The 25,744-nt window shown below is 43.4% G+C and overlaps 1 protein-coding gene across 1 annotated transcript in view; it reads right to left on the reverse strand.

Moving 5' to 3' along the window:
• LOC113121943 (NACHT, LRR and PYD domains-containing protein 12-like) overlaps nucleotides 1-25,744 on the reverse strand; it is a 79,504-nt gene that overhangs the window by 44,744 nt on the left and 9,016 nt on the right. The window contains 3 exon segments of the mRNA XM_026292837.1: nucleotides 20,465-20,638; nucleotides 22,839-22,990; nucleotides 24,746-24,911. Of these exon segments, the coding sequence (XP_026148622.1) occupies nucleotides 20,465-20,638; nucleotides 22,839-22,990; nucleotides 24,746-24,911 (492 nt within the window).

The following is a 25,744-nucleotide window of genomic DNA, read 5'->3' on the forward strand; positions in this document are numbered from 1 at the left end:
TAACTTTGTTTTAGCTCCACTTGCAGTATTTTTGACTGTATAATTTTGACTGACATTGTGAGCTAGCTAGCTAGATCTTCACAGACACAGAGTAGACGAGGTGGTATAGGTGACTGAGAACGTCTGATGCAGCGAGTCAAATGTTGACAGTGATTTATTTTAGAGTGATAGTGTAGTTGTAGTTGGCAACAGTGGTCCGTCTAGTCTGAGTGGCCTCCCTGTGAAGGTGGGACCCCTCTGAATACTGACCAATCATCAGTGACAGACTCTCAGTCATATTCTGGTCTTTTCTGCCCTCTAGTGGATCCTGTCAGCTGTGAGAAATACAAGGTGACACCTCATCACCACAGTACTACAGCAGAGGACAGGACAAGACTGATCCAGTGAGGGGGGTCAGGACAGTACTGATCCAGTGAGGAGGGTCAGACCAGGACTGAGCCAGTGAGGGGGGTCAGACCAGGACTGATCCAGTGAAGGGGGGTCAGGTCAGGACTGATCCAGTGGAGGGGGGTCAGGTCAGGACTGAAATAACCACAAGCAACACTCGTTACGTCAACCATAGGACGTACTTGATCAATGCTCTCAAAGAAGCATCAGCTGTTCACGGATCAAGTCCTGCTGAGAAATGGAAAAAGACTCAGGCAGACCCCAATCCAACTCATCCATTTCTCCTCATCTGCAACATCAGTGTCCATCTTAGACATAGCACCTGTCACTGAACCAGCTAGGTAAACATCCTGCAGCTCCTGTACACAGTGATGTCCCTCATCAGACGTCACCCGCTTTGTTACAGCAGAACAATCATGGCAAGGCAAGGCAAGGCAAGTTTATTTATATAGCACAATTCAGTGCTTTACAGAAATAAAAGACAGGTTAAAATACATAAGCAAGAATAAAAAAAATAAATAAAAAGGCATGCCACCACTTTGTCACCATATTTGCCCCTTATGATATCGACTATCGGACCACGCTGACCCATATTTGTGGGTCCCCTACTTTCAGTTTGTCCTATCCCTGATGGACTAAAAGTACCTCAACACAGACTATCTGCGGAGACGATCCTGAGTCCCGGACTCTTATGTCTAGGATCGAGTAGACTACAGCTGGAGGTTCCAAACCCCTTATTTAAGTCTACAGCTGTTTAGACCCGTATTCTAAGGATAACACTAAAGCGCCAGGGTTCCTAACCCCTGAGTCCCTGACCCAATTGGCTTTAGATCGAAGGTTCCCAACCTAATCAACTTAGAGTACTGACCGTGAGTCCGATTGTCTCCCCCAACTAGACAAAAGTAGTGACAAGACAGTTTTAGAAAAGAAACAATAAATAATAATAAAAAAGTAAAAAATTAATATTAAAGGAAACTGAGTGCAGATAGATCGGTTTGGCAGGTCATATGTTATATGCCACACTAAAAAGAAAGGTTTTTAGCTTGGACTTAAACATTGCCAGAGATGAGGCTTGTCTAACATCATTAGGAAGACTATTCCAGGTTTTAGCTGTATATAACTGAACGCTGCTTCTCCCTGTTTAGTTCTGACTCTGGGCACGAGCAGAAGGCCTGTCCCTGATGTTCTCAGAGTTCCAGATGGTTCATATGGCGTCAGCATGTCAGAGATGTAAAGAACAAAACAAAAAGAATCTAGACTTTTCATCTTTAGTTTTCTTCTTCATCCTGCTTCTCTTCTTCATCCTCCTTGTCAGCCCATCCATATTTTGCTGTAGAGCTGATCTTTCCTAGCAGTTTTTGATAGCTTAACAAATAAGCATGAAAGTCTTTGCAAGACATGTCTTTGAAGTTGTACTGAACTAGTAGAATCCCCTTTAGTGACTCTATGGAGAGCTGGTTCCTCTCCTTGGTCCACTGGCTTTGCATTAGTGAAAAAACCCTCTCAACATTTGCATTGTGAGAGGGAAGTGCAAAGACAAACTGTGCAATTGTCAGTAGCTCTGAGTAACATGCAATGCTTTTTGCCTTTTCAAAATATTTGGTCCACTTCTGGTGTACCTGCAGGCCACTGAACTCCTCATCATGGTTGCACATTTCTGTGAATTTCCTCAGATTGGTGACCTGGTCAAAACACTTAACATCATCAACTGCCACCCCCTTCTCTCCAAGGTAATTGATGCATGCCTCCACATCATTCCAGTTTGGTGGCTCACTCAGATCCATCCACATGAATGTTGAGAACTCTTCCATGGGAGTCATCCACTTCTCCAGATACTCCAGACATGCACTGTACATGCCATGCACATCTGCACAGAACTGGTCACAGCCTTTGTCAAGTCCATCTTTGCGCTTCTGTGCCAGTAGTCCCTTAACTTTAAGGGACATGAAGTTGTTGCTCTTGCGTTGAAGAAGAATGGTATGTATATTGTTTAATATCTTCTTCACTTCCATAATGAACATGTTCTCCTGTTCCATTTCTTGAATGTGGGTGTGGAACACAGACATGAGTGTGTCCATGTGCCAAAGGTAGATTTCAGCAAAATCATTTTCAAAAAAAACTCTTGAGTGCTATGGGTGGCTTTTGCTGAGACAGAAAATATGCCTTTAAAGCTGGAAACATCTGTAACATCCTCTCAATGCTTGGGAACAATGACAGCCACCTTGTCTTGCTGTGAGAGAGCATCCTTCTGTAATCAATCTCAACAAAATCACAATACTCCTTCAGGCTCTCAGTGCGCACAGTGTAAATGTGAAAGTACTGGTAGATTTTGAATATGATATTCTCAATGTGCCCTGCGACAGACTGGTGACCTGTCCAGGGTGTACCCCTGCCTTCCACCCGAGAGAGAGCTGGGATAGGCTCCAGCAGATCCCCGTGACCCTGAACCAGGAAAAGCGGGTATAGAAGATGGATGGATGGATGGATATTCTCAATGTCAATTTCTATTGTGCCTGCCCCATGGTGTGCACAATTATTCAATATGTGTGCTGGGCAATCCACATCGATCATAGTCTTGTTTTGCAGCAAACGCTTCAAATTTGCAAACACATTCTTTCCAGCTTCATCACGTCGGAGTCTTCCAAAATTTGTGTTGCAATTGTCTCCAGTAAATGCAATGCATTTTTCCGACAGATTGTTTTTTGCCAGGGTTTCTGTGAGATATTTTGCAATGGTTTCTGCTGTCTCATTGGGTGTGTCTTTAACTTCAATCAATTTTGTTTGCACGCCACCCTTCTTCCAGTCAAAATACTGGATTATGACTGGGAATATTTTCACTGCTCCGTGGTTACTCCCATCTGTGGAAACACCACAGTACTGGATTTCTTTGAGTGCTTCATGAGTGATTTCAACAGAGTGGGGGGCTATAGCACCATTGACGATGGCTTCGGTCTTGGTGCGAGCACTACTAAACTTTTTTGCAATGTCAGAGTCAGGAAATGCCTTTTTAAGCAAAGTACTGGTGCAATCCATGGACCTGTAACTGTTGTGATGTTTCACTGTATGAAAAGCCATTGCACCTTCTGCTGCATTTACATCATCCTCTGTTTTTCCTGGTCTGACAAAAAAACTCTGTCAACTTTGCAGATGAACTCTCACCTCTCACAGCTTTTTTTATGTTTCTCGGTGTCCATGTGGGCTTTCAGATCCCCAGCACCTTTATTGGATACCGAGACATATGTACCGGCTTTGCACACGGTGCACTCCGCCTCCCACTTGTCCCGACCGGGACGGTATGTGGGAAATTTTCTTTGCAGTTCATCGGTGAAGCTGCACTTACGCTTCAGCATTTTCCCTGCTATACTGCTCCGCTCTCTGCACTGCTCCCTGTCTGTGTCTGTGTGTTTGCGCACGCGGCGCAGACCTGCCCATAAGGCAGCCTCCCGGTAATTACGTCGCGCAAAAAAGTAGTACCCTAGTATTGTGTGCAAAACGCCAGTCAATCTATGTACATGCGTAATGGTCCTATGAAAAACCGGACATTTTCGTGAATTTATAAAACCCGCCAGGATGCCCCGGACAGGACGTAAAAAGTGGACATGTCCGGGCAAAAGAGGACGCTTGGTCACCCCAGGTTAGGACTCATGAAATGAGAACCCCGACTTCGTGCAAACACCGTGCCAAGAGACTTAGCTGAATGACTCTGATTTCCCGGTAGCATTCACTGAATACTGGTTTCTAAAGGTGTGTTTATGGGCCAGTACATACTAATACTGCTAATATCGCAGCCTCAGAGGCCGTCTTTACCCCAAGCTCTGAAACATGAGTAACAGTAACAGGAGGGAGAGGATTCTTAAAGTGCTCCAGCACCATTAAGTCACAGAGACCTGAAAATGAACTCACATCCAGAGACAAACACCACCTCCTGAAATGCTTCGATAAATCTCTAGCAAACTCAACATGAGACTGATTATCAGTTTTATGCCATGGTCGAAAGTGCTGCCGGTAGGCCTCAGGCACCAACTCATAAGCCTTTAAGACTGGGTCTTTAACAGCAGAATACTTTTGACTGTCTTGTGTACCAAGTGATGAAAAAGCTTCCCGAGCTTTACCGGTGAACACAGCTTGTAACATGACAATACGATCAGACTCCGGCCAATTTGGAGAGTTTGCTACCTGCTCAAACAGAAAAGAATGTGTCTGGATCTCTTTCATCAAAATGAGGAACCAAACGTAAATTACCTACCACATCAAATATTTTTGAGTTATTGGACCAGGCAACCGGTGTCAACTCCGTGTCCCTATGTTCTGACAATTTTCCTGTTTTTATTAGATCCATACAGTACTGTTGCAATTCTAGCTTGTCGTTTTCCAGTGAATATTTCAATTTTTCACGCTCCATGTTTATTTTATCCCTTTCCATCTGTAACAGCAACAGCTCCTTCTGCTGCTCAAAAGTTAAAGGCACAACAGGTGAAACATTTTCATCATTTGAAACATCGACTGTAGCCTCAATAGTTAAGACGCCACGTTCGATTAACGTAGACTAACATTTCTCTGATTTCATCTTTTAGTTTCTTATCCCCAACATCAACAGAATAATGATCTGCAAGCTTTAACAGTTGTTCTTTGGTGTAATTATTTAACAGTTCTTCAGAAGGAGATTGAAGGAACCGTGCAACAAAAGCCATAATTAGACACAGCTTTGTCAAAGTGCACAACAGAAAATCTGAGTTTTCCCACTAACTACTGTACCTAACCAAAAACTTACTAAACTCAACCCTAGTCTTCATGCAGTTACTTGCAGTGGGTATTTATGCGCTATAAACCAATGGAACGAGAAAGGCTGTCACGATTTTGTTATGGAGGAGACTTCATCTACAAATGACACCAAAGGACTGAAAGAAAAAGGCTTTATTTCTCACAGGCAAATTAATACTAACAGTGAATAGTAGAATGTCCGTGGAGGGCTAGTTCAGAACATGAGAACAACATCCGGCGACATACAGATCAGGAGCCTTTTCTTCTCCGACGTATCTGCGAGCGGGATCTCCGTTGCTAAACAGGCATGTCTTACGAGCCGACTCCTGTCGGAATAAAAGGGGCACTGAGCTCCCTTGCTCCGTGGAACAAGCTACCAGTCCATGTGAAAGTAACAAGAGAACACAGGGCTTTATTTCTCCCCGACAATTTATAACAGACAGCGAGTAGTAGAATGTCCGTGGAGGGCTAGTTCAGACATGAGAACAACATCCGTCTATATACGGATCGGGAGCCTTATTTCTCCAACGTATCTGCGAGCGGGATCTCCGTTGCTAAACAGGCATGTCTTACGAGCCGACTCCTGTCGGAAGTAAAGGGACAATGAGCTCCCTGCTCCGTGGAACAAACTACCAGTCCGTGTGAAAGTAACAGGAGAACACAGGGCACAACAAAAGTACTTCCCTGGTCTCCAGTCAAGTCTATGAGGTGAGTGATGGCGGAAAGAAAGTCTCAGTTGATTCACCGATGAACTGAGAAGCCCGATGTATCCACCGTCGTGTGCTGAGAAATTACGTGCGAAACGGGGGGGGGGTTGCTAAACAGACAACCTGGCAACTGCCTATGGCACCACCAGGTGTATAAGAACCCCTGCGGGACAAATGAGGCGCAGGTGAAGGCAATCACTAATCAGAGGAACTAAAGAAAACAAAGACACAAACCCCAGTTCCCGTCATGATCCTCCAAAGTAAAAACAACCGGAAGTCCCTACTGCGGATCATGACAAAGGCAACTACAAAACTGCACGGACGTGGTTCTGAGACAAATGCTCTAACCGCTTTCACCGCAACACTACAGTGATTAAAGAACAAATCCCAAATGGGGAAAAGTTCCTACAACCTATCAGGGAAAGGTCCAATTTTAACACGTGCACCAGCAGATTGTCACACAAAGAAACTACTCCAAAATATAACCAAATATACTTAAAGTAAATTAAATGGCCTTCAAAACTAAGTACTTAAAGTTCTCCAAAGTAAAAATCAAGGTTTCAAACTGTGAAAATACAAAGAGAACTAACCAAAAAAACTTATGGATGAGTCCCCATTTTGTCACGACCTGGCTCCACAATAGTGAAAAAAAGAATCAGTGAAACCAATATTCTCCCCAAAATTGAATGAAATATGTGTAAAGGTCATAAATAAGTACAAAGTCAATGTAGCCCACACAGGTGTGTGTCAAAGGCAGCAATCAACAAAAAAAAGTAACAATAGCTCAGCAATCTGCACCCACTCGCCACTCCAAGCCCAAGACAAAAGCAGTCTGTACTGGCACTCCCTTTTAAACCTGGTAAACCCCACCCAGAACAAGGTGTGCAGCATCCCCAATCTTCCAATTCCACAATCTCGGCTTTGCACTCCAACTTCCTGAAAGCCATCAGCCCGTCCTGTCGGTGATGCCAATAATGTGGTGGAAAATTCTCCGGCCAGGGTGAAGCTGTCGAAGCCCCACAGACACTGTTCTTCTCTTTCTTCTCTGCCAATGTGTGAAATCAAACTCTCCAGTCGACAAAGTCTGAACCACATGTTTATTATAGCAACAGTTCCAAATAAAGTCATAATAATAAAAATAGAAATATAGGCTATGTACATAATGAATATAAAAGACTGATTATATAAGATTCAATGAATGCTTATGGAATGTATATGGTTACATATTGGATCATGTCACACAGTTTCCATGACTGAGCAGGGCTGGTCTCTGTTTTGTTCCAGGCCTGGGGCTGCAACACAACATGCCAGTTTTCCTGGTTCAGCAGTGGGACGAGGAGAATGCACAGCACATATTCAATTCAATTCAATTCAATTTTATTTGTATAGCGCCAAATCACAATACAAATCATCTCAAGGCACTTTACAAAAACTAAAACTAAAAACCCAACAATTCCCTTATGAGCAAGCACTTGGTGACAGTGGAGAGGAAAAAACTCCCTTTAACGGAAGAAAAAAAAACCTCCAGAAGAACCGGGCTCAGTTTGGGCGGCCATCTGCCTCGACCGGTTGGGGTGAGTGGATAGAGCAGAGAGAAAAGAACAGCAACAATAAACAACAAATAGACACTGCAAGGTGGTGGGGCCAGTAACTGCACATCAGCGATAAACAGCTCCAGGACCAGGGACACCTGCAGAAGGTACAGAGAGAGAGAGAGAGAGAGAGAAGGAGGGAGAGAGCACAAACTAGGGGAGAGAGAGAGCACGAGGTTAGTAACATTCAATGGTGGAATATACATGAGGTGGGAGAGAAGAGGGGGGGGGTAGGGTAGGGGAGCTCAGTGCACCGATGGTCGGGCAGTCTATGCCTATAGCAGCATAACTAAGGGATGGTTCAGGGTTGCCTGAAGCCAGCCCTAACTATATGCTTTGTCAAATAGGAAGGTTTTAAGTCTAGCCTTAAAAGTATAGAGAGTGTCTGCCTCCTGAACCCAGGCTGAGAGCTGGTTCCACAGGAGAGGAGCTTGATAGCTAAAGGCTCTGCCTCCCATTCTGCTTTTGAGAACTCTGGGAACCACAAGTAGGCCTGCACTCTGAGAGCGAAGTGGTCTATTGGGATAATATGGTACTATGAGGTCTTTAAGGTATGAAGGAGCTTGATTATGAAGGGATTTTGTATGTGAGAAGAAGGATTTTAAATTCTATTCTATATTTTACAGGGAGCCAATGAAGAGAAGCCAATATAGGAGAAATATGATCTCTCTTGCTAGTTCCTGTCAGGACTCTGGCTGCGGCATTCTGGATTAATTGGAGGCTTTTTATTAAGATATTAGGACATCCAGATAGTAATGAGTTACAGTAATCTAGCCTTGAGGAAACAAATGCATGGACTAGTTTTTCTGCATCATTTTGAGACAGGATGTTCCTAATTTTGGAAATGTTGCGCAGGTGAAAGAATGCAGTTCTAGAAATTTGTTTTATGTGTGAGTTAAAGGACATGTCCTGGTCAAAAATAACTCCAAGGTTTTTTACAGTAGTGCTGGAGGCCAGGGCTATGCCATCTAGAGTAGCTATAATTTTAGAAAAGTTATTTCTGAGATTTTTAGGCCCAAATATAATGACTTCTGTTTTCTCCGAGTTTAAAAGTAAAACGTTACTGGTCATCCAAGCCTTTATGTCAGTTAGACAGGCTTGAAGTCTGGTTAACTGGTTTGTGTTAACAGGTTTAATAGATAGATATAACTGAGTGTCATCCGCATAGCAGTGGTAATTAATAGAGTGCTTCCTAATGATATATCCTAAAGGAAGCATGTACAGGGTGAACAGAATCGGTCCTAGCACAGAACCTTGTGGAACTCCATAACTAACTTTTGTTCGTGTGGAAGGTTCATCATGGACATGAACAAACTGGAATCTGTCCGATAAATAGGATTGGAACCACTTTAACGCTGTTCCTCTGATACCAATCACATGCTCCAGTCTCTGTAATACGATGTTGTGGTCAATGGTGTCGAATGCTGCACTAAGGTCTAGGAGGACAAGTATCGAAACAAGTCCATTATCTGAGGCTAAGAGAAGATCGTTGGTAACTTTCAACAGTGCTGTTTCTGTACTATGATGTGCTCTAAATCCTGATTGGAAATCTTCAAATAGTTCATTCCTGTGTAAGTGGTCTGATAGCTGCTTAGCAACAGCTTTTTCTAGGATTTTAGAAATAAATGGCAGGTTGGATATTGGTCTATAATTAGCCAAGACTCCTGGATCAAGACTAGGCTTTTTGAGTAAAGGTTTGATTACTGCAGTCTTAAAGGCCTGTGGTACGTAGCCTGATACTAGAGATAAATTTACCAAGTCCAATAAAGATGAGTTCATTAATGGCAGGGTGCCTTTAAGCAGTCTAGTCGGGATGGGGTCCAAGAGACACGTTGATGATTTCGATGAAGCAACTACTGATGTAAATTCAGAGAGATCTATAGGAGAGAAGCAGTCTAAACATAACTGAGGTCCTACAGATGATTCAAGAGTTACTGTAGTAAAAGATTCATTTATTGCAGGTATAGGAAGCATCTGCTGAATTTTCTCTCTAATAGTTGTGATTTTATTTGTAAAGAAACTCATAAATTCATCACTGCTGAGAGCTAAGGGAACACTGGGCTCAACGGAGCTGTGACTTTTTGTCAGCCTGGCTACAGTGCTGAAAAGAAACCTGGGATTGTTCTTATTTTCCTCTATTAGTGATGAATAGTATGCAGTTCTGGCTTTACGGAGAGCTTTTTTATATGTTAGTAGACTGTTTTTCCAGGCTAGAAAAATTTCCTCTAAGTTTGTGGAACGCCACTTCCTTTCCAGCCTTCGTGATGCCTGCTTTAAGGTACGAACATGTAAATTATACCATGGGGCTAGTCTTCTCTGAATCACTAACTTCTTTTTCAGAGGGGCTACAGAATCAAGCGTTTCACGCAGTGAGGTTACAGCGCTGTCAACAACATGATCAATTTGGTAGGGAGTGGGATTAAGGCAGCTGCCCTCCACTATGTTTATACTTGGCATGGATGCAAATAAGGATGGAATCATTTTCTTAAATTTATTAACAACGTTGTCAGATAAACATCTGCTGTAGTGGAATTTTCTTCCAGACGCTGCATGATCCATCATTTTAAATTCGAAAGTTATTAAAGAATGATCTGACAAAACAGGATTTGGGGGAAAAATTATTAGATGTTCAATTTCGATGCCATAGGTCAGAACAAGATCAAGGGTGTGATTAAAACAGTGGGTGGGTTTATTAACGTTTTGAATGAAACCAATTGAATCTAAAATAGAATTAAATGCAATGCTGAGGCTGTTATTTTCGACATCTACATGAATGTTAAAATCTCCCACTATAATGACTTTATCTGATCTAAGCACTAAATCAGACAGGAAGTCAGGGAATTCAGTTAAAAACTCTGAGTAAGGAACAGGTGGACGGTACAAAATGACAAGTAGAACTGGTTTTTGTGTTTTCCAGTTTGTATGTGAGAGACTAAGAGTGAGGCTCTCAAATGAGTTATAATTGTTCTGAGGATGAAAGTTTAATAATAAGTTTGACTGGAAGATTGCAGCTACTCCTCCACCTCGACCTGTGCTTCGAGGAACATGATAATTTTTATGACTGAGGGGGGTTGATTCATTCAGACTGACATATTCATCCTGCTGTAACCAGGTTTCAGTAAGATAAAGTAGGTCAATTTGGTGATCAGTTATCAAATCATTTACTAACAGAGATTTAGAAGAAAGGGACCTAATATTTAATAATCCACATTTGACAGTTCTGTTTTTCTGTTCAATAAGAGGAGTGGTCTTAATTTTTATTAAGTTTTTATGAATAACTCCTCTTCTGTTAACTTCTGATTTATTTGATTTATATGTTCGAGGGGCAGACACAGTCTCTATGTGGTTTGAGGGGGGCGGCTGCTCTAAGGAAACTGCAGAGAAGCGTTTTAGACTGAGTCTCTGCATCCCGGTCTGCATCCCGGTCCCCACCCTGGATTGTCAGGCTTTAGGTCGGCTAAGAAACTCGGCCAAATTCCTAGAGATGAGAGCTGCACCATTCAAAGTGGGATGGATGCCATCTCTCGCTATCAGACCGGATTTTCCCCAGAAAGTGGCCCAATTGTCTATGAAGCTCACATCGTTTGCTGGACACCACCTAGACAGCCAGCGACGGAACGACGACATGCGGCTAAACATGTCATCGCTGGTCAGATTGGGGAGGGGTCCAGAGAAAACTACGGAGTCCGACATTAATTTAGCAAAGTTACACACCGACTCAACATTAATTTTAGTGACCTCCGATTGGCGTAATCGGGTGTCATTGCTGCCGACGTGAATAACAATTTTCCCATATTTACGATTAGCCTTAGCCAGCAGCTTCAGATTTGACTCGATGTCGCCCGCTCTGGCCTCAGGAATACATTTGACTATGGTCGCTGGTGTCTCTAGCTTCACGTTCCTGACTATGGAATCGCCAATTATCAGAGTCGGTTTCTCAGCGGGTGTGTCGCTGAGCGGGGAAAATCTATTAGAAACATGAACAGGCAGGTGATGAGCCGTGGGCTTCTGCTTAGGAGTATGTTTCCTTCGGACCGTCACCCAGGCTAATTCTCCGGGCTGCTCCGGAGCTGCCCTTGGACCGCTAACAGACCCTGAGCTCGGTGGCTCCACACCAGCTAACGGGGCTAGGCTAGCTGGCTTTTGTTCGAAGGTGCGGAGCCGCGCTTCCAAATCAGTGATCCTCGCCTCCAAGGCTAACAGAACCTTACACTTAATACAGGTATCATTATCACAAAAGGAGGCAGAGGAATAACTAAACATGTGGCACACCGAGCAGGAGAGAGAGAGAGAGGGAGAGGCCATGTTAGCTAAGCTAACTAGCTAGCTAAGCTAACCGGTAGGCCAACGAGCGCTAAGTCAGGAAATAGCAACAAACACCGGTCAAAACAGAAAGGTACCCGACCAGCACCGGAATGCAGCAGCCAGTGAACCGTTCAAAGTCTAGCCGGTTCCCAGGTGTGCCAAACCACAGCTAGTCTGCCGCCAGTCTGCAGACGAACCACACAACACACACAACACGACACGCCTGCAAGACAAAAGTGATTCGCTTACCCGGATGTTCAGCTACTCACCTCCTGTGTCACATACAAACAGATTCAGTAGAAATGAGGTGAGCAGACTCAGACTGGACCAATGAGCAGGAGCCGTGGCTTCCCAACACCTTTCTGAACAAAACAAACCATAACCAGGGCTGGAACTAGAAAAACTGGGAGAAAGAAGTTTGGTTTCCTACGGAGTAAGGGGGCACCTTTCCCAAACAGTGGCAGCAAGCGACCACTGCACCGTCACTGCAAAGAGTGAGGCCACTGTCACATCTGGATGTGGACACTCAAATGTAAGGAAACAAAAAGTGGTTTAAAAAGGCAAAAAGAAAAAATCAAGACATTTCCATATTTGGATCAACAGCACCTTGATAAGAGTTTGAGGTGAATTCATATAAACTGTCTCCATTCAGGACCCCAGATCCCATCATGATATTACAGTCAGACATTTCACTGAGCCACATCTCTACTTCACATCAGGTCCAAGGTTCTGGAAAGGTGTGGGTCCAATTGACAGAGACCGTCAATGAGGACTGAACTGGCTCTTGTTCCTTTTCTTCTCACCATGTTGATCACAGCTCGAGCCCTGTCAGGCCTGGTCTTTGCTCTGGCGGACTCCATTTCTTCCTTTTTTTTTTTACATCCTGCTGCAAAAGAAAGTCCAGCAGCTGTTTCAGAACTGGTTCTGACACGTCTTGAACAAACTGGGCCCGAGCTTATAATAAGATCTCTGCTGACGGATTCTGAAGCCTGTGTAGATTTTCATTTCTTGGAGCAGCATCTTAGGAACAAGCAGGAGAAGGACTTTTATCAACTTGTGTCTCACTCACACATTTCTACCAGGCTACACTGGGGTGCAGGTCTGGTCAGTCACAATGAGGAAAACATACGTGTCCTGTTCTGGAGACCTGTGGGGTAAAATCAACAACACAGTGGCAGGAGGTCAGACCTGCTACATTCTGCTACTAATGGGGTTTTAAAGACAGCTAAAGGGAACAAGAAGAGCTGGAGATGATGAGTTTCAATTACAGAACATGGTCCCAGTACAGACAGACATTTATTCCTGCTGAGAACTGACCTGGCTGAGTGTAGAGCTCCAGTTACCTTTTCCTACAGCAATGTGAATGTGAAAAGCAAAATATAATGTACAGTGTAACAGTCAGCGATGTTTGACAGGAAAGAAAGTCACTGAAACATCTAGCACATATGAAACATTTCATATTTTAATCATTTAGATCAAATATAACTTTACTCCTGTATCTCACTTTTCCGGTAATGATTCATGCTGATAAAGATTCCTGACATGTCATGTCCCCTACTGGAATCAAAAAGTGAAATCAGCTTTCAACAAGACAAAATATGTTGTTTGGGAATCGCTTTGGGTTCACTGTTCTTAGTTCTTTTTAATTTTGCTGACCTGATGAGACAGTAGAAATCAGCACACGTCATGTTAACAGCCAACTATGCAGCTTCTTTACTACTTCCTGTTTGAACTGACACTGTTGGACGGGAACATCCAGCTGTGTTTGCATCAGCTCCACAACAACTCACACTAGTTACATTCTGCTGGTAGTAAAGTGCAGTAAAATCAGTAAATTAATAGTTTTTTGTTACTTTGTTGTGTAAAAGCACAGTACCTTTGGTTTTAGGACCAACAGCATCAGCCTCATGTGTCCTGGCAGGAACCTGACCTGAAACAGGAACAGAAACATCTCTTGAGAAACTCAGACTGATTAATGCATTCACACAAATAAACAGAAGGAGCTTCATAAATTCAGGTCAATATTTACCAGATGTGTTGTTTACAGTGATGTTTACATCACGGGTCACATGAGCACCGATAAACTGAGGTGCCATGCTGACACTTCCATCCTGGGCAGTGACTGTGATGTTTGGTGCTTCCCTCTGAGCTGCAGCTGAAAAAAAATAAAGCTTGGTAAAATGTGACACAAGACACTGACAACCCAATTTTCTAAAATATTGGAAAAAGTCTTTATAAAACAGCTGGATGAGTTTATGGAAAATATAAATTACTATGTGAACAGCAGTATGGATTTGGAAGGAATGGAACAACAACTTACACAATAATGACAATGGTTGAAGAAGTTGCAGAAACAATTAAAAACGACTATTCAGTTGGTATTTTTATTGATCTAAAGTTGATAAATCTATCATAAATAGATCTACAATTGATCTAAAGCTGTGATGACCAAAGTGACTTTGCTATGAAGTCACCATCAGCTGGAGTGATGCTGCAGGTGGACAAAGACTTTACCAGTCAGGTAAACCTTGCGATTCCAGACTTCAGTATTTTCGTGGTCTCGGACTGTTACGGCCACTGTGGTTGTGTTTATAGACAGGTGGATCTGAAAGGTCGGGTGGTAGTTTGGAACAGTCAGGTCGGCGAAAGCAACAATAACAAAAACAACAACCAACAATAACACCCCTTGTTTTGATACACCAGGTCTGCTAGAGGCCTTGTTACAGGAGCTAGAGCTCAGAGTGGGAGGCATTTCTGGAAGGTCTGAAAATGAAACAGGAAAGAGAATCAGCTGTGATGAAGAAACTGTCTTTGCTGACCACATGATGCTGGTGCTATGGGATATGGGTGAGGGGGAAAAGCAGGGTCAGCCCCCTCACACCCCACAATCATCTTCACCTCAATGTATATACCATTACTCTGCTTATGTAACTTCCACACGATCTGTTGGCAGGTCCAATGTTAAATCCTGTAAGCTGGGGGGGTCGTGTCTTTGCTGTGGTGGCACCAAAACTCTTTGTTAGTCTCCTTGTCAATGTTTGTTTAGCCCCTTACATGTCTGTCCACAAGAGCTGAAGACTCATCTTTCCTCTGATCCATCCTAGGTTGATGCTGCCCTATGACTTCTCTTCATCTTTGTTTAAGCCTCATGTTTCATATGGACCATGTGAATCACTGAAGTGCTGTAGAAACAAATTGACTGTTCTTGTAGCCAACCCATCACACAGAGCCATGTGAGTCTGCCCCCATGGATGTAAGCCTTCCCTGGCAGAGCATCATTGTTGGAGTCAGGATCCTTGTAGGAGCCATATATTCTATCTGGGTGAAGCTGTTTGTTGATGCACAGGTTTAGTCTGGTTGCCATGGTGATACGCAGGTGCTTGGGTCACACAGGTACAGGCGTTACAGCCAGAAGTGTTAAAATGGCACCACCTGCCCTCAGGTAGGAGGCAAGAGGGGAGATGGGTAGTTGTAGTTTTTATTGATGGCCTTTTTCTTGGCTATTTCATATTGTTTTGTGCTATATCACATATGCTATAATACTGTGTACATGTCTCCATCCAGTGTGTGTGTGTGTGTGTGTGTGTGCGTGTAATGTTGAAAGTTGCTGTGTCTTTGGACTCAGTGCTTCTCTGTACAAGCTGACAGCATCATACAAATAGACTGCGCCCATTCTCATCCTGTACTGAGAGGTTCATGGACTTCATGATTACCAACAATAAACTAAAATAGTGGAAGCAAACACTCACCATTTGCATCAGTGTGACAATGAAGGGACGGGTGAGAGCAGCAGACAGGGGAACAGATTTAAAGGTTTGACTGTATTGGATGATTTACTTCTAGAATCTGACTGGTTTGACAGAAGGTGCAGTGCACTCAGTCTGCTGACTGACGTGAAAGAGAGAAGACAGAAACAGGAAAAGAAAACAGAAAATAGAGAAAGTCTGGTCTACAAGTGAAGCACTAACATCTCAGAAACTTTTACCTCCTTCAGAGGGATGTTTCTTGGCAGGAGAAACACATTGAGGTTTTGTATCTCGGACAGTGGTTGGCAGAACAGCAACACTTGGCCACTAACTGGTGACGTGTCGTTCCAAAGCCTATTCCACAGATCCTTGACCAGGCCAAAGGCAGAGAGATGAGGGACTTTGACGATCACATGAGTGTCTGTGATCTCCAGTGGCTCGAGAACGCTCAACCCTTCACCAGTGATGTGGGCGACAGACAGCAGGCCTTCAGAGAACAGAGCTGAGACAGCACAGAACTATTAAACATCAGCTTTACTGACAACAGGACAATGTTACTGCTAATTTGAGATTTTTACACTTAGTCCTTGAAATCCTGAACCTGTGTTTCAGTGTGTGTTTCATTGTTTTCTATGGAATGAGACTTGAGCCCATAAGAACTGAACAGTCCTGTCCTCATTTCTGTTCAGTTCTTATGGTCTCAAGTGTCATTCCATAGTTTTCTGTCCTTTGGAACTTTAGAAATCTCACTGTCACAGCATCATAGATGCATTACATAGTAGCCGCAGACTCTGGCCTTGTCTCCATCCTCATCCTCCTTGACCTAACTGCAGCTTTTGACACCATCTCGCACAATATTCTCCTCCATCGCCTTGCTTCCATCGGCATAGCCGGCTCGGACCTCTCATGGTTCACCTCCTACCTCTCTGACCGCACCCAGTCCGTCCATCTCCAGAACTTCCACTCGCAGCCCTCTACTGTCAGTCGTGGCGTGCCCCAGGGCTCTGTCCTGGGGCCCCTCCTCTTCATTATTTATCTCCTTCCTCTCGGACATATCTTTAGGCAACATAACATCAATTTCCACTGTTACGCAGACGACACCCAGCTCTACCTCTCTGCTGCTCCATCTTCTACCCTCCCCCCTCCCTCCCTCCTTACCTGCTTACATAATATCAAATCCTGGTTCACCCATAACTTTTTGAAACTCAACCCCGACAAAACTGAAATTCTCCTCGTGGGCACCAAATCCACCCTTTCTAAAACCAGCACCTTCTCCATTTTAATTGACAACAATACTGTCCTCCCCTCCCCCCAAGTTAAAAGCCTGGGTGTCATCCTAGACGGTACTCTCTCCTTCACTCAGCATATCAATACCACTACCCGGTCGGCCTACTCCCATCTCCGTAACATAAACCGCATCCGTTCTTCACTCACCATCGATAGCACGGCCATACTCGTTAATGCCTTTGTCACCTCTCGTTTGGATTACTGTAACTCACTCCTCACTGGTCTACCTCTCAAATCACTTCATAAACTTCAACTTGTCCAGAACTCTGCTGCCCGCATCATCACCAGAACTCCATTCTCACATCATATTACCCCTGTCCTTAAACAACTTCACTGGCTCCCTGTGTCCTTCCGTATAAACTATAAAATCCTCCTTCTCACCTACAAAGCCCTCCACTCTATTGCCCCACCATACATCACTGATCTACTTCACATCTATTCTCCGCCTCGTACTCTCCGTTCCTCCAGTTCCACTCTCCTCTGCACCCCTACAGTGCGCCTGGCCACCATGGGCGCTAGATCCTTCAGCCACACTGCGTCCCGCCTTTGGAACATTCTCCCTCATCACATCCGGTCGTCTCCGGACTTATCAACTTTTAAATCATCACTCAAAACGTATCTGTTCCGTATAGCGTTTTCCACCTAACTGTCTTAACTTCTCAAAGCAGCCCATGATGTTCTACCACCCTCCGCCTATTTCATATTATCTCATATTGTTTCATATTTGTTGTTCTGTCATCTGGGTTTCTGTGTTTCAATTTGCTCTTGCTGTACATCGCCCACTTCCTGGATGCTACGCACTTTTGCCTTTACATTCTGGCCCTCTGTTAATGCATTGTTGATTTTATTGTTGTTTTAATGCACTCTATGTATTTCATGCTGTATGCTTCCTTTTTCTCTCTGTAAGGTGACCTTGAGTGTTTGAAAGGCGCCATGAAATAAAATGTATTATTATTATTATTATTATTATTATTACATGAATTAGGAACATCAGTACAAATACCAGCAGTGTGGCTGTTGGGGTGGATGTGGCTCACTATTACTGTTTCTGGCATGAAAGCTTCAGCCTGTACCTTCCTCTGTTTCACAGTGTGGGAGGTGGAGCTGACCAACAGCATCCTCTGGACACTGGATACTGAACAGGGGCCCTGCAGCCACTTTACCACCTGCTTGGAGGAGGCTTCCATCCCATTGGATGGTTCTGTACTGTAGCTCCGCCTCCTGAGCCACAACAAACACCAGTCCAGTCTCAGTACACTGGAATGAACCTGGACCAGGACACCTGAACCTGTAGGACACAGAGAGTTGAATGAGGACAGCACGCCTGGTGAACCACATGTTTTGGACAAGTTGTACTGATTTTAAATCTTTGCTGACAACACAAACAAATGCATGATCCATACACAGATACACCATATGACTTAAAGTCATAACAGCAGCAGACTGGGGGTTGGACAATGAAACTGAAACACGGGCCAATTTAGTGTTGGAGGTTTCATGGCTAAATTTGTCCAGCCTGGTGGCCAATCTTCACTGATTGCACATTCCACCAGTAAGAGCAGAGTGTGAAGGTTTAATTAGCACAGTAATAGCACAGTTTTGTCTAAAATATTGCAATGCACACAACATTATGGGTGACATGTCAGAGTTCAAAAGAGGACAAATTGTTGGTGCGCGTCTCGCTGGTGCATCTGTGACCAAGACAGCAAGTCTCTGATGTATCAGGAGCCACGGTAACCAGGGTAATGTAAGCATACCACCAAGAAGGATGCTGTATTGGCTGCAAAAGGAGGTCCTACACCATACTAACGAATTATTGTGGTCTAAGACCAGGCGTTTCAGTTTCATTGTCCAACCCCTGTATGTGCAGTGTCTCTTGCTAAAATCAAAGAGAAATACAAGCAGTGACAGCAGGTAAACAGGGTTAAGTCTTTTTATTCTGTCATCACCTGTAGGAGAAACATCCAGGTCCAGTTTGCAGTTCAGGTGTGAAGCTTGATGGAGGCTGGAATTCAGAACAAAACATCAGCTGTGTTATTCACAGATACTGAAGACTTGAACTAAACCCCTGTAAAAAGGTTTCAGCATACTGTCCATTCAGTCCACTATGATGGAAGATACTACGTTTAATATTCCTATAAGTGTAAAAGACAAAGTTCTAAAGAGGAGAAGGCAGCTGCTGCTACATAACATGAGGTGAAGACCAACAGCTGGAATTATGTTTGCAGAGGTCACAAACACATGAAGACCAGGACAGGAGCTCAGTCCACACTGTGGACACAGTCCAGCACAGCAGAAACCCTGGGATGGCAGAGAGTCTCCATCAAAACCTGTAGACAGCAATAAGGTTTTATTCTCACCATCAGCGGCTCTGTGTCGTCCTCACACACATCGGGCTTTGTCTCTACTGTGCTTGGATCCAGTTTGACACCAGGGACACCTGATGGAAGAAGACACCAGGAAGACTTAGTGTCTTCATCAGAGTCCAACAGCAGCAGCTCAAAGCTCCTGGTTTTCTACTGGCTGAGTATCAACCTGATCACAGGAGTCAGAACATCTGCCTCTGTGTCGTCTTCAGCTTCGTATTTTCTCTAGAACTTATATGGAAAACATCTGTAAACATCTGTACAGTCTGACAGCTGTTCCAACGTTTACACCTTGGTCTGTAATATGGGCATGCAGGCTGTTTGTAGCTGCAGCCAGATGTTCCAAATATCTTCTAACTTACAGAACATCTGGAAAGTTTTCACAGCGCTTCACTTTTTCCACATGTTGTTATGTTCCAGCCTTATTCCAAAATGGATCCAATTCATGATTTTCCTCAAAACAATATCCCAGAATGACGACGTGAAAGAAGTTTGTTTGAAATCTTTGTAAATGTATTAAAAACAAAACAATGAAAAATATCACATGTTCATAAGTATTTACAGCCACTGCTAACCACTAATCCACCGTGCTGCCTGATTGTTCCAAATATCTGCTAACTTCATTTCAAGACCACTTTGTAAAATCAGACTTTAAAAATTAGATGAAGACAATGTTTCAGTGTTACTCACAGGATTTGTCTTTGGAAGATTGAATCACTGTTTCCCCATCGAAGCCAAACCTGTTGGAACAAACCTTAGTTAGAAGGTGAGTAAATAAATAATCAGATTCTCTTTAAGGTGAACCAGGATTTGGTTCAGACTGGGATCCTGTTTGAAGACTGATAAATTCTGATAAATTCTCATGTGAGACATTAAACTGATCCTACTTCAGTGCAAGTTAGCTATAGACGACTATATTGATCAACCCAGTTTCCATGGTGACCGACCAAGCCAAAGTGAACCAGTGTTTGTTGGATTGAAATGCAGGAATTAAGCTCAACCTCAGCTGCCTGACATTGATCTGGATAAAAGACTGTTTTTGTGTTCCTGACTCACTGACTTCATCAGCAACAGTCGTCTTCACATCAACTCAAACACATGATCACAACAAGCTTCTGGCTGATCTGATTGGCTGACTGTTGTCTCTCCCTCTGTCTTTCTGTCCAATCCTGAAGCCTGTCCCTGTTCTCTTCTCACAGCTTCACTGAGGAGGTTGGAGCTTTACAGGAAATCCTGGATCTTTGCTTTGATATGACTGGGTTTAGTCCAATCCTGCTGAAAGCACCATGGACTGACTCCAGCCCTCTACTGACCTCAGAGTCTCCAGTCCACAGTCTGGACTCTGCAGTCCACCACACAGCTGCTGCACTCCTGGATCCTGTAGGTTATTATCACTCAGGTCCAGGTGTCTCAGATGGGAGGGGTTGGACTTCAGAGCTGAGACCAGATAACCACAGCTGGTCTCTGACAACCTGCACCTCCTCAACCTGAATAAAGAAGCAAAGAAGGAGATCCAATGTGACACTGATGTTGATGACAATGAGGATGGTGATAATGATGATGACAATTCTTCTTCTTCTCATTAGAATAATGAGATGAGATCAACTTGATTAATCCCTGAAGGGAAATGTAGAATGATAATAATGAGAAGAATAATATGAGAACAGTCAGAATAATAGTAATAATAGTCTGACTATATCATGATATTATTGTCAGCACATGGGAAGAGAAGCTGCTTTCCAGCCAACAGCAGAATCAGTCTAGTTGATGGCTCATACTGTCACTGTGCAGCTTTAAAGTTTCCTGCTTAAAGTTTGTTGACCCAGTTCCAAAGTGCAGCAAAACAATGCATTGAATTGTTCCTCCTTATTCTGTCTGAGCCAAGGAAGCTCCCCCAGGCTCTCCTGTCTCCTGTCTGTTCCCTCTCTGAATCTTCTTCTCTGGCTTTATTCACCTGATAACATCATATCAGGATGGATTTCTAATAGTGCCCATTCTGTACTGGGTTGACTTCAAAACCTGGATTTTCTTCTGAAATGACAGAAACTGATTAAAAAACACTTTTTCCTAAAACTTTAGAGAGAAATGTCAGATGAGTAACTGGTCTATAACTGGATCAAACTGAGGGGTCAACATGGTTTTTCAGTAATGGAGTGACCACTGCATGTTTGAAATCAGCTGGGAACACACCTAGACTGAGGCAGTTATTCATGAAAGAGCTAAAAACCTCCTTAAGGACTTTAGCAGGAACTCTATCCAGAGGACAGGGGGGTTGGTTTCAAGTGTTTCACCACTTCAGAAAGAAAAGACAATAAAACAGGCTGAAAGTGCTTAAAGACACAGAGCAAAGAAAACCCTGAGCCCAGTCCCAAACAGGGTTAGCAAGGCCTTGTCTAACAGAAGTCCTGTTGTCACTAAAAGGTTCTTGTAGCGACATTGGACAGTCTACTGATGGGTGGATCAGTGACAGGTTTGCTAAATAAAGCTCTTGGGCCATGAGAGTAGCTGACCAGGATTTTGGACAAACAGTCAGATGGAGCAGTTTGAATGGTTTTCTGGTAGTCCTTCAAAGAGTTTCTCAGGATTCCCAGAGACACATGGAGCCGGTCTTTCTTCTACGGACATTCTGCCTGTGGGCAGAATCTTCTTCAACTCTGGCTCATATCATGTAACCAGGGTTCTGTAGAGACTTTAGGTCTCTTCATCCTGAGGGGGGTGATAGAGGCCAATACAGTAGGACATGTAGAGTGAAAAGATGAAATTAAATCCTGTGGACTCAGTGAGGAAGTTCAACCATCCAAAGTAGATAAATGTGTATTCATAAATGCATCATTGAATTCCCCAGGAGTCTGTGGAGGAATCTGACAATGACTGAGCTGAAATACTGGATTTACATGGAGTGAAGGGAATCTGGATCTCAAGAACCACAGGAACACAGGACCACCCCAACCGGTCGAGGCAGATGGCCGCCCAAACTGAGCTCGGTTCTGCTGGAGGTTTTTTCTTCCGTTAAAGGGAGTTTTTCCTCTCCACTGTCGCCAAGTGCTTGCTCATAAGGGAATTGTTGGGTTTTTAGTTTTAGTTTTTGTAAAGTGCCTTGAGATGATTTGTATTGTGATTTGGGTCTATACAAATAAAAATTGATTGATTGATTGATTGATTGATTGAAGGTGATTGGAAATGGACGTGTCCCCAAAGGGGCCAATAATCTAGTCCAGGACCTGTTTGGATTCATGTGTGGAAGAAGCTGTCTGGAAGTTGAGGTTCAGGTTGTGCTTAGGGTTCACCAAGTAGTGCTTCTGGTTTGGCTTTGTCTCCATGAAATCAATGGAAGTCAATGGAATGTCCTCTGAAGTGAGGGAAACACACCTGTCTGTGTGTGTTCTCAACCAACAATATCAATGATCAAAGGAATATTTCTACTGCATCAAAGAAACTGGATCCATTTCCAACAAATATTAGTTCAGAGGATTTTCTGCTGACACATGTGACTCTTTAGACACAATGAGACCAACAGTCTGTGAGACTCAGTCATTTGGGACTAAAGACTGAATTTAGCCTCAGAAAAATCCAAAGACAAGAAAAGAAAATCAGCTTCAATAGAAGTTATGTCTGTGCAAACACTGAGTTCAAACAATAATTCAACACTAAAGATCTACAATAGTAACAAACAGACAGTGAACTGACCCCAGAGTCTCCAGTCTACAATCTGGACTCTGCAGTTCACCACACAGCTGCTGCACTGCTGGATCCTGCAGGTTGTTCTCACTCAGGTCCAGGTGTCTCAGATGGGAGGGGTTGGACTTCAGAGCTGAGACCAGATAACGACAGCTGGTCTCTGACAAACTGCAGCCAATCAACCTGAATAAAGAAGCAAAGATGTGACGTTAGAAACCAAAGTTCCTCTTGAAAGTGTTGAATGTTTCAGAATGTGTTCAGAGCTGAAGAAGGTTTAGAAAGTAGAAGTTTAGAAAGTGGAAACTCCAAACAGCTGAAGCCAACAGGATGCAGGTTCAAAGCAGTCCCATCCAAAAAGGGACAAAGAGCTGTCATTAATATGAATGCCAACATGCTGCTGCTTCAATAAAGATGGAGTGACTTCAGCTCTGAAACTCTGCCAGCTCCACCTGTGGCTCCATCTATACAAACTCATGTTGTGCAGCCACATTTCTCTGAGAGGGAAAACAGCCTTTCCCATGAAGATCCTCAGTGTGGATCAGTCTAATATCAGCCTCATGTCTGCAGTTTAGTGTCAGCACAACTTTCACATCACATTCATCTCAGCACACTAACTAAACATGGGGTCTGACCTCAGAGTCTCCAGTCCACAGTCTGGACTCTGCAGTCCACCACACAGCTGCTGCACTCCTGGATCCTGTAGGTTATTATCACTCAGGTCCAGGTGTCTCAGATGGGAGGGGCTGGACTTCAGAGCTGAGACCAGATAACCACAGCTGGTCTCTGACAAACTGCAGTCCTCCAACCTGAATAAAGAAGCAAAGAAGGAGATCCAATGTGACACTGATGTTGATGACAATGAGGATGGTGATAATGATGATGACAATTCTTTTTATTTTCATTAGAATAATGAGATGAGATCAACTTGATGAATCCCTGAAGGGAAATGTAGAATGATAATAATGAGAAGAATAATATGAGAACAGTCAGAATAATAGTAATAATAGTCTGACTATATCATGATATTATTGTCAGCACATGGGAAGAGAAGCTGCTTTCCAGCCAACAGCAGAATCAATCTAGTTGATGGCTCATACTGTCACAGTGCAGCTTTAAAGTTTCCTGCTTAAAGTTTGTTGACACAGTTCCAAAGTGCAGCAAAACAATGCATTGAATTGTTCCTCCTTATTCTATCTGAGCCAAGGAAGCTCCCCCAGGCTCTCCTGTCTCCTGTCTCTTCCCTCTCTGCATCTTCTTCTCTGGCTTTATTGGCTGCAGCCTCAGCACAGCACAGAGGTAAAGCAGCAGCAGCAGCAGCTCAGACACTAAACACAGCTCAACCACCTCTCTTTCACAAACTGGGTGGACAGTGTCAGGACCAAAAGCTGCTGGCTTCAGTTCAGGAACAAAAACTACTCAAAGGTTCTTCACACAGCATCAGGATTTGAGGCCTTGGCAATGACAACAGGCTGAGAACTGCTTTCTAATGGCCCAGTCCCAATGCACAGACCAGATCATGTCCTTGTGTTGGGACTGATCCCCACTGTGTCATTGGCCACTAAACACAAGCTTTGGAATCCCATTCATAGATTGTTGACAACTGACTGTGTCATATGTTTTCTCTGAGTTTCATCAAGTGAGAAAAATCAGATAGAAATGCAGAGAAAATCCAACATTATCGTCAGCATACTGATGCTTATTGTGTGGATTTTGGGACAAAGCAAGACCCAATGTCCACTACAGGGACGTGTTCTTCCAGTGAAATGAAGTGAAACTGAAGGAATCATTCTTAGTCTGCTGAGAATAGAAGAGCAATGAAAACACTGAATGGAACAACCAACATTCACAGGAGATTTAGTTGTGAATTCAACATCTATGATCTACAATAGTAACAGTCAATCAACTGACCTCAGAGTCTCCAGTCTACAGTGTGGACTCTGCAGTCCACCACACAGCTGCTGCGCTCCTGGATCCTTCAGGTTGTTGTCACTCAGGTCCAGTTCTGTCAGATGGGAGGGGTTGGACTTCAGAGCTGAGGCTAAGACTTCACAGTGAGTCTCTGAGAGTCCACAGTCAGAAAGTCTGTGAGGACACATATATTAGAAAAGCTGTTATTATGACAGAGACAATATATTGAGTTGAATCACTCAATGTCAAACAGGTACATGTCCTGTTGTGTCTTCACATCAGTGGTTCAGCTGATCTTCTCTCAGTGGGTTGGACATGAAATAAGAATTCTTCTCACTCTCTGTCACACTGCACACGCTTCATCTTTGTTCTGCTTTCATCTTGGACAGGAAGCAGAGAAAACTGACTTCCTTTGGAACTTCCACAACAGGCCTGTCCCTGTTTATTCCAACGTTTGACATTTGTCCACATGTGGCAGAAAAACATCAGTGTGTGAAGAGAAACAGAAGAAAAATGTGTCCCATGGAAAAACCATTGGAAAGAAAAAGAAGAACTGTGTTCATTCACTTGACAGAGAAAAAAATAACAGGAACATCTGCAGCTTTTGGACTGACACCATTTGGAACAGCTCAAGAACATCTGGGACAAAATCCAGCTGCTGTCATTCTCACAATAAACAAGAGCAACATTATGGTGATGATCACCCAAGTGAAAAATCAATCTATTGTTTCAGACTTCAATTCTACTTTTAGCAGATAAAGTGTGTTCACACATTTTACCAAGTGTATTTGTGCTTGTGTTGAAACGTAGTAAAAGTACATTTTTGGTGAGTCTCCAAAGTACAAGATTAGTCAAAGAGTTACTGAGACAAAAAAAGCAGATTCAAAGTAAATGTTTGCAAAGTATATTGAAATGATCTCATTACTTCATTAGTCATTTAGCAGATTTCTTCAAAGTGCACTTTACTTTCAACAGATTTTGAAGTATATTTAGTGATATTTTCCAAA

The sequence above is a fragment of the Mastacembelus armatus genome, chromosome 20 (assembly GCF_900324485.2).
Source record: "Mastacembelus armatus chromosome 20, fMasArm1.2, whole genome shotgun sequence".
NCBI lineage: Eukaryota > Metazoa > Chordata > Actinopteri > Synbranchiformes > Mastacembelidae > Mastacembelus > Mastacembelus armatus.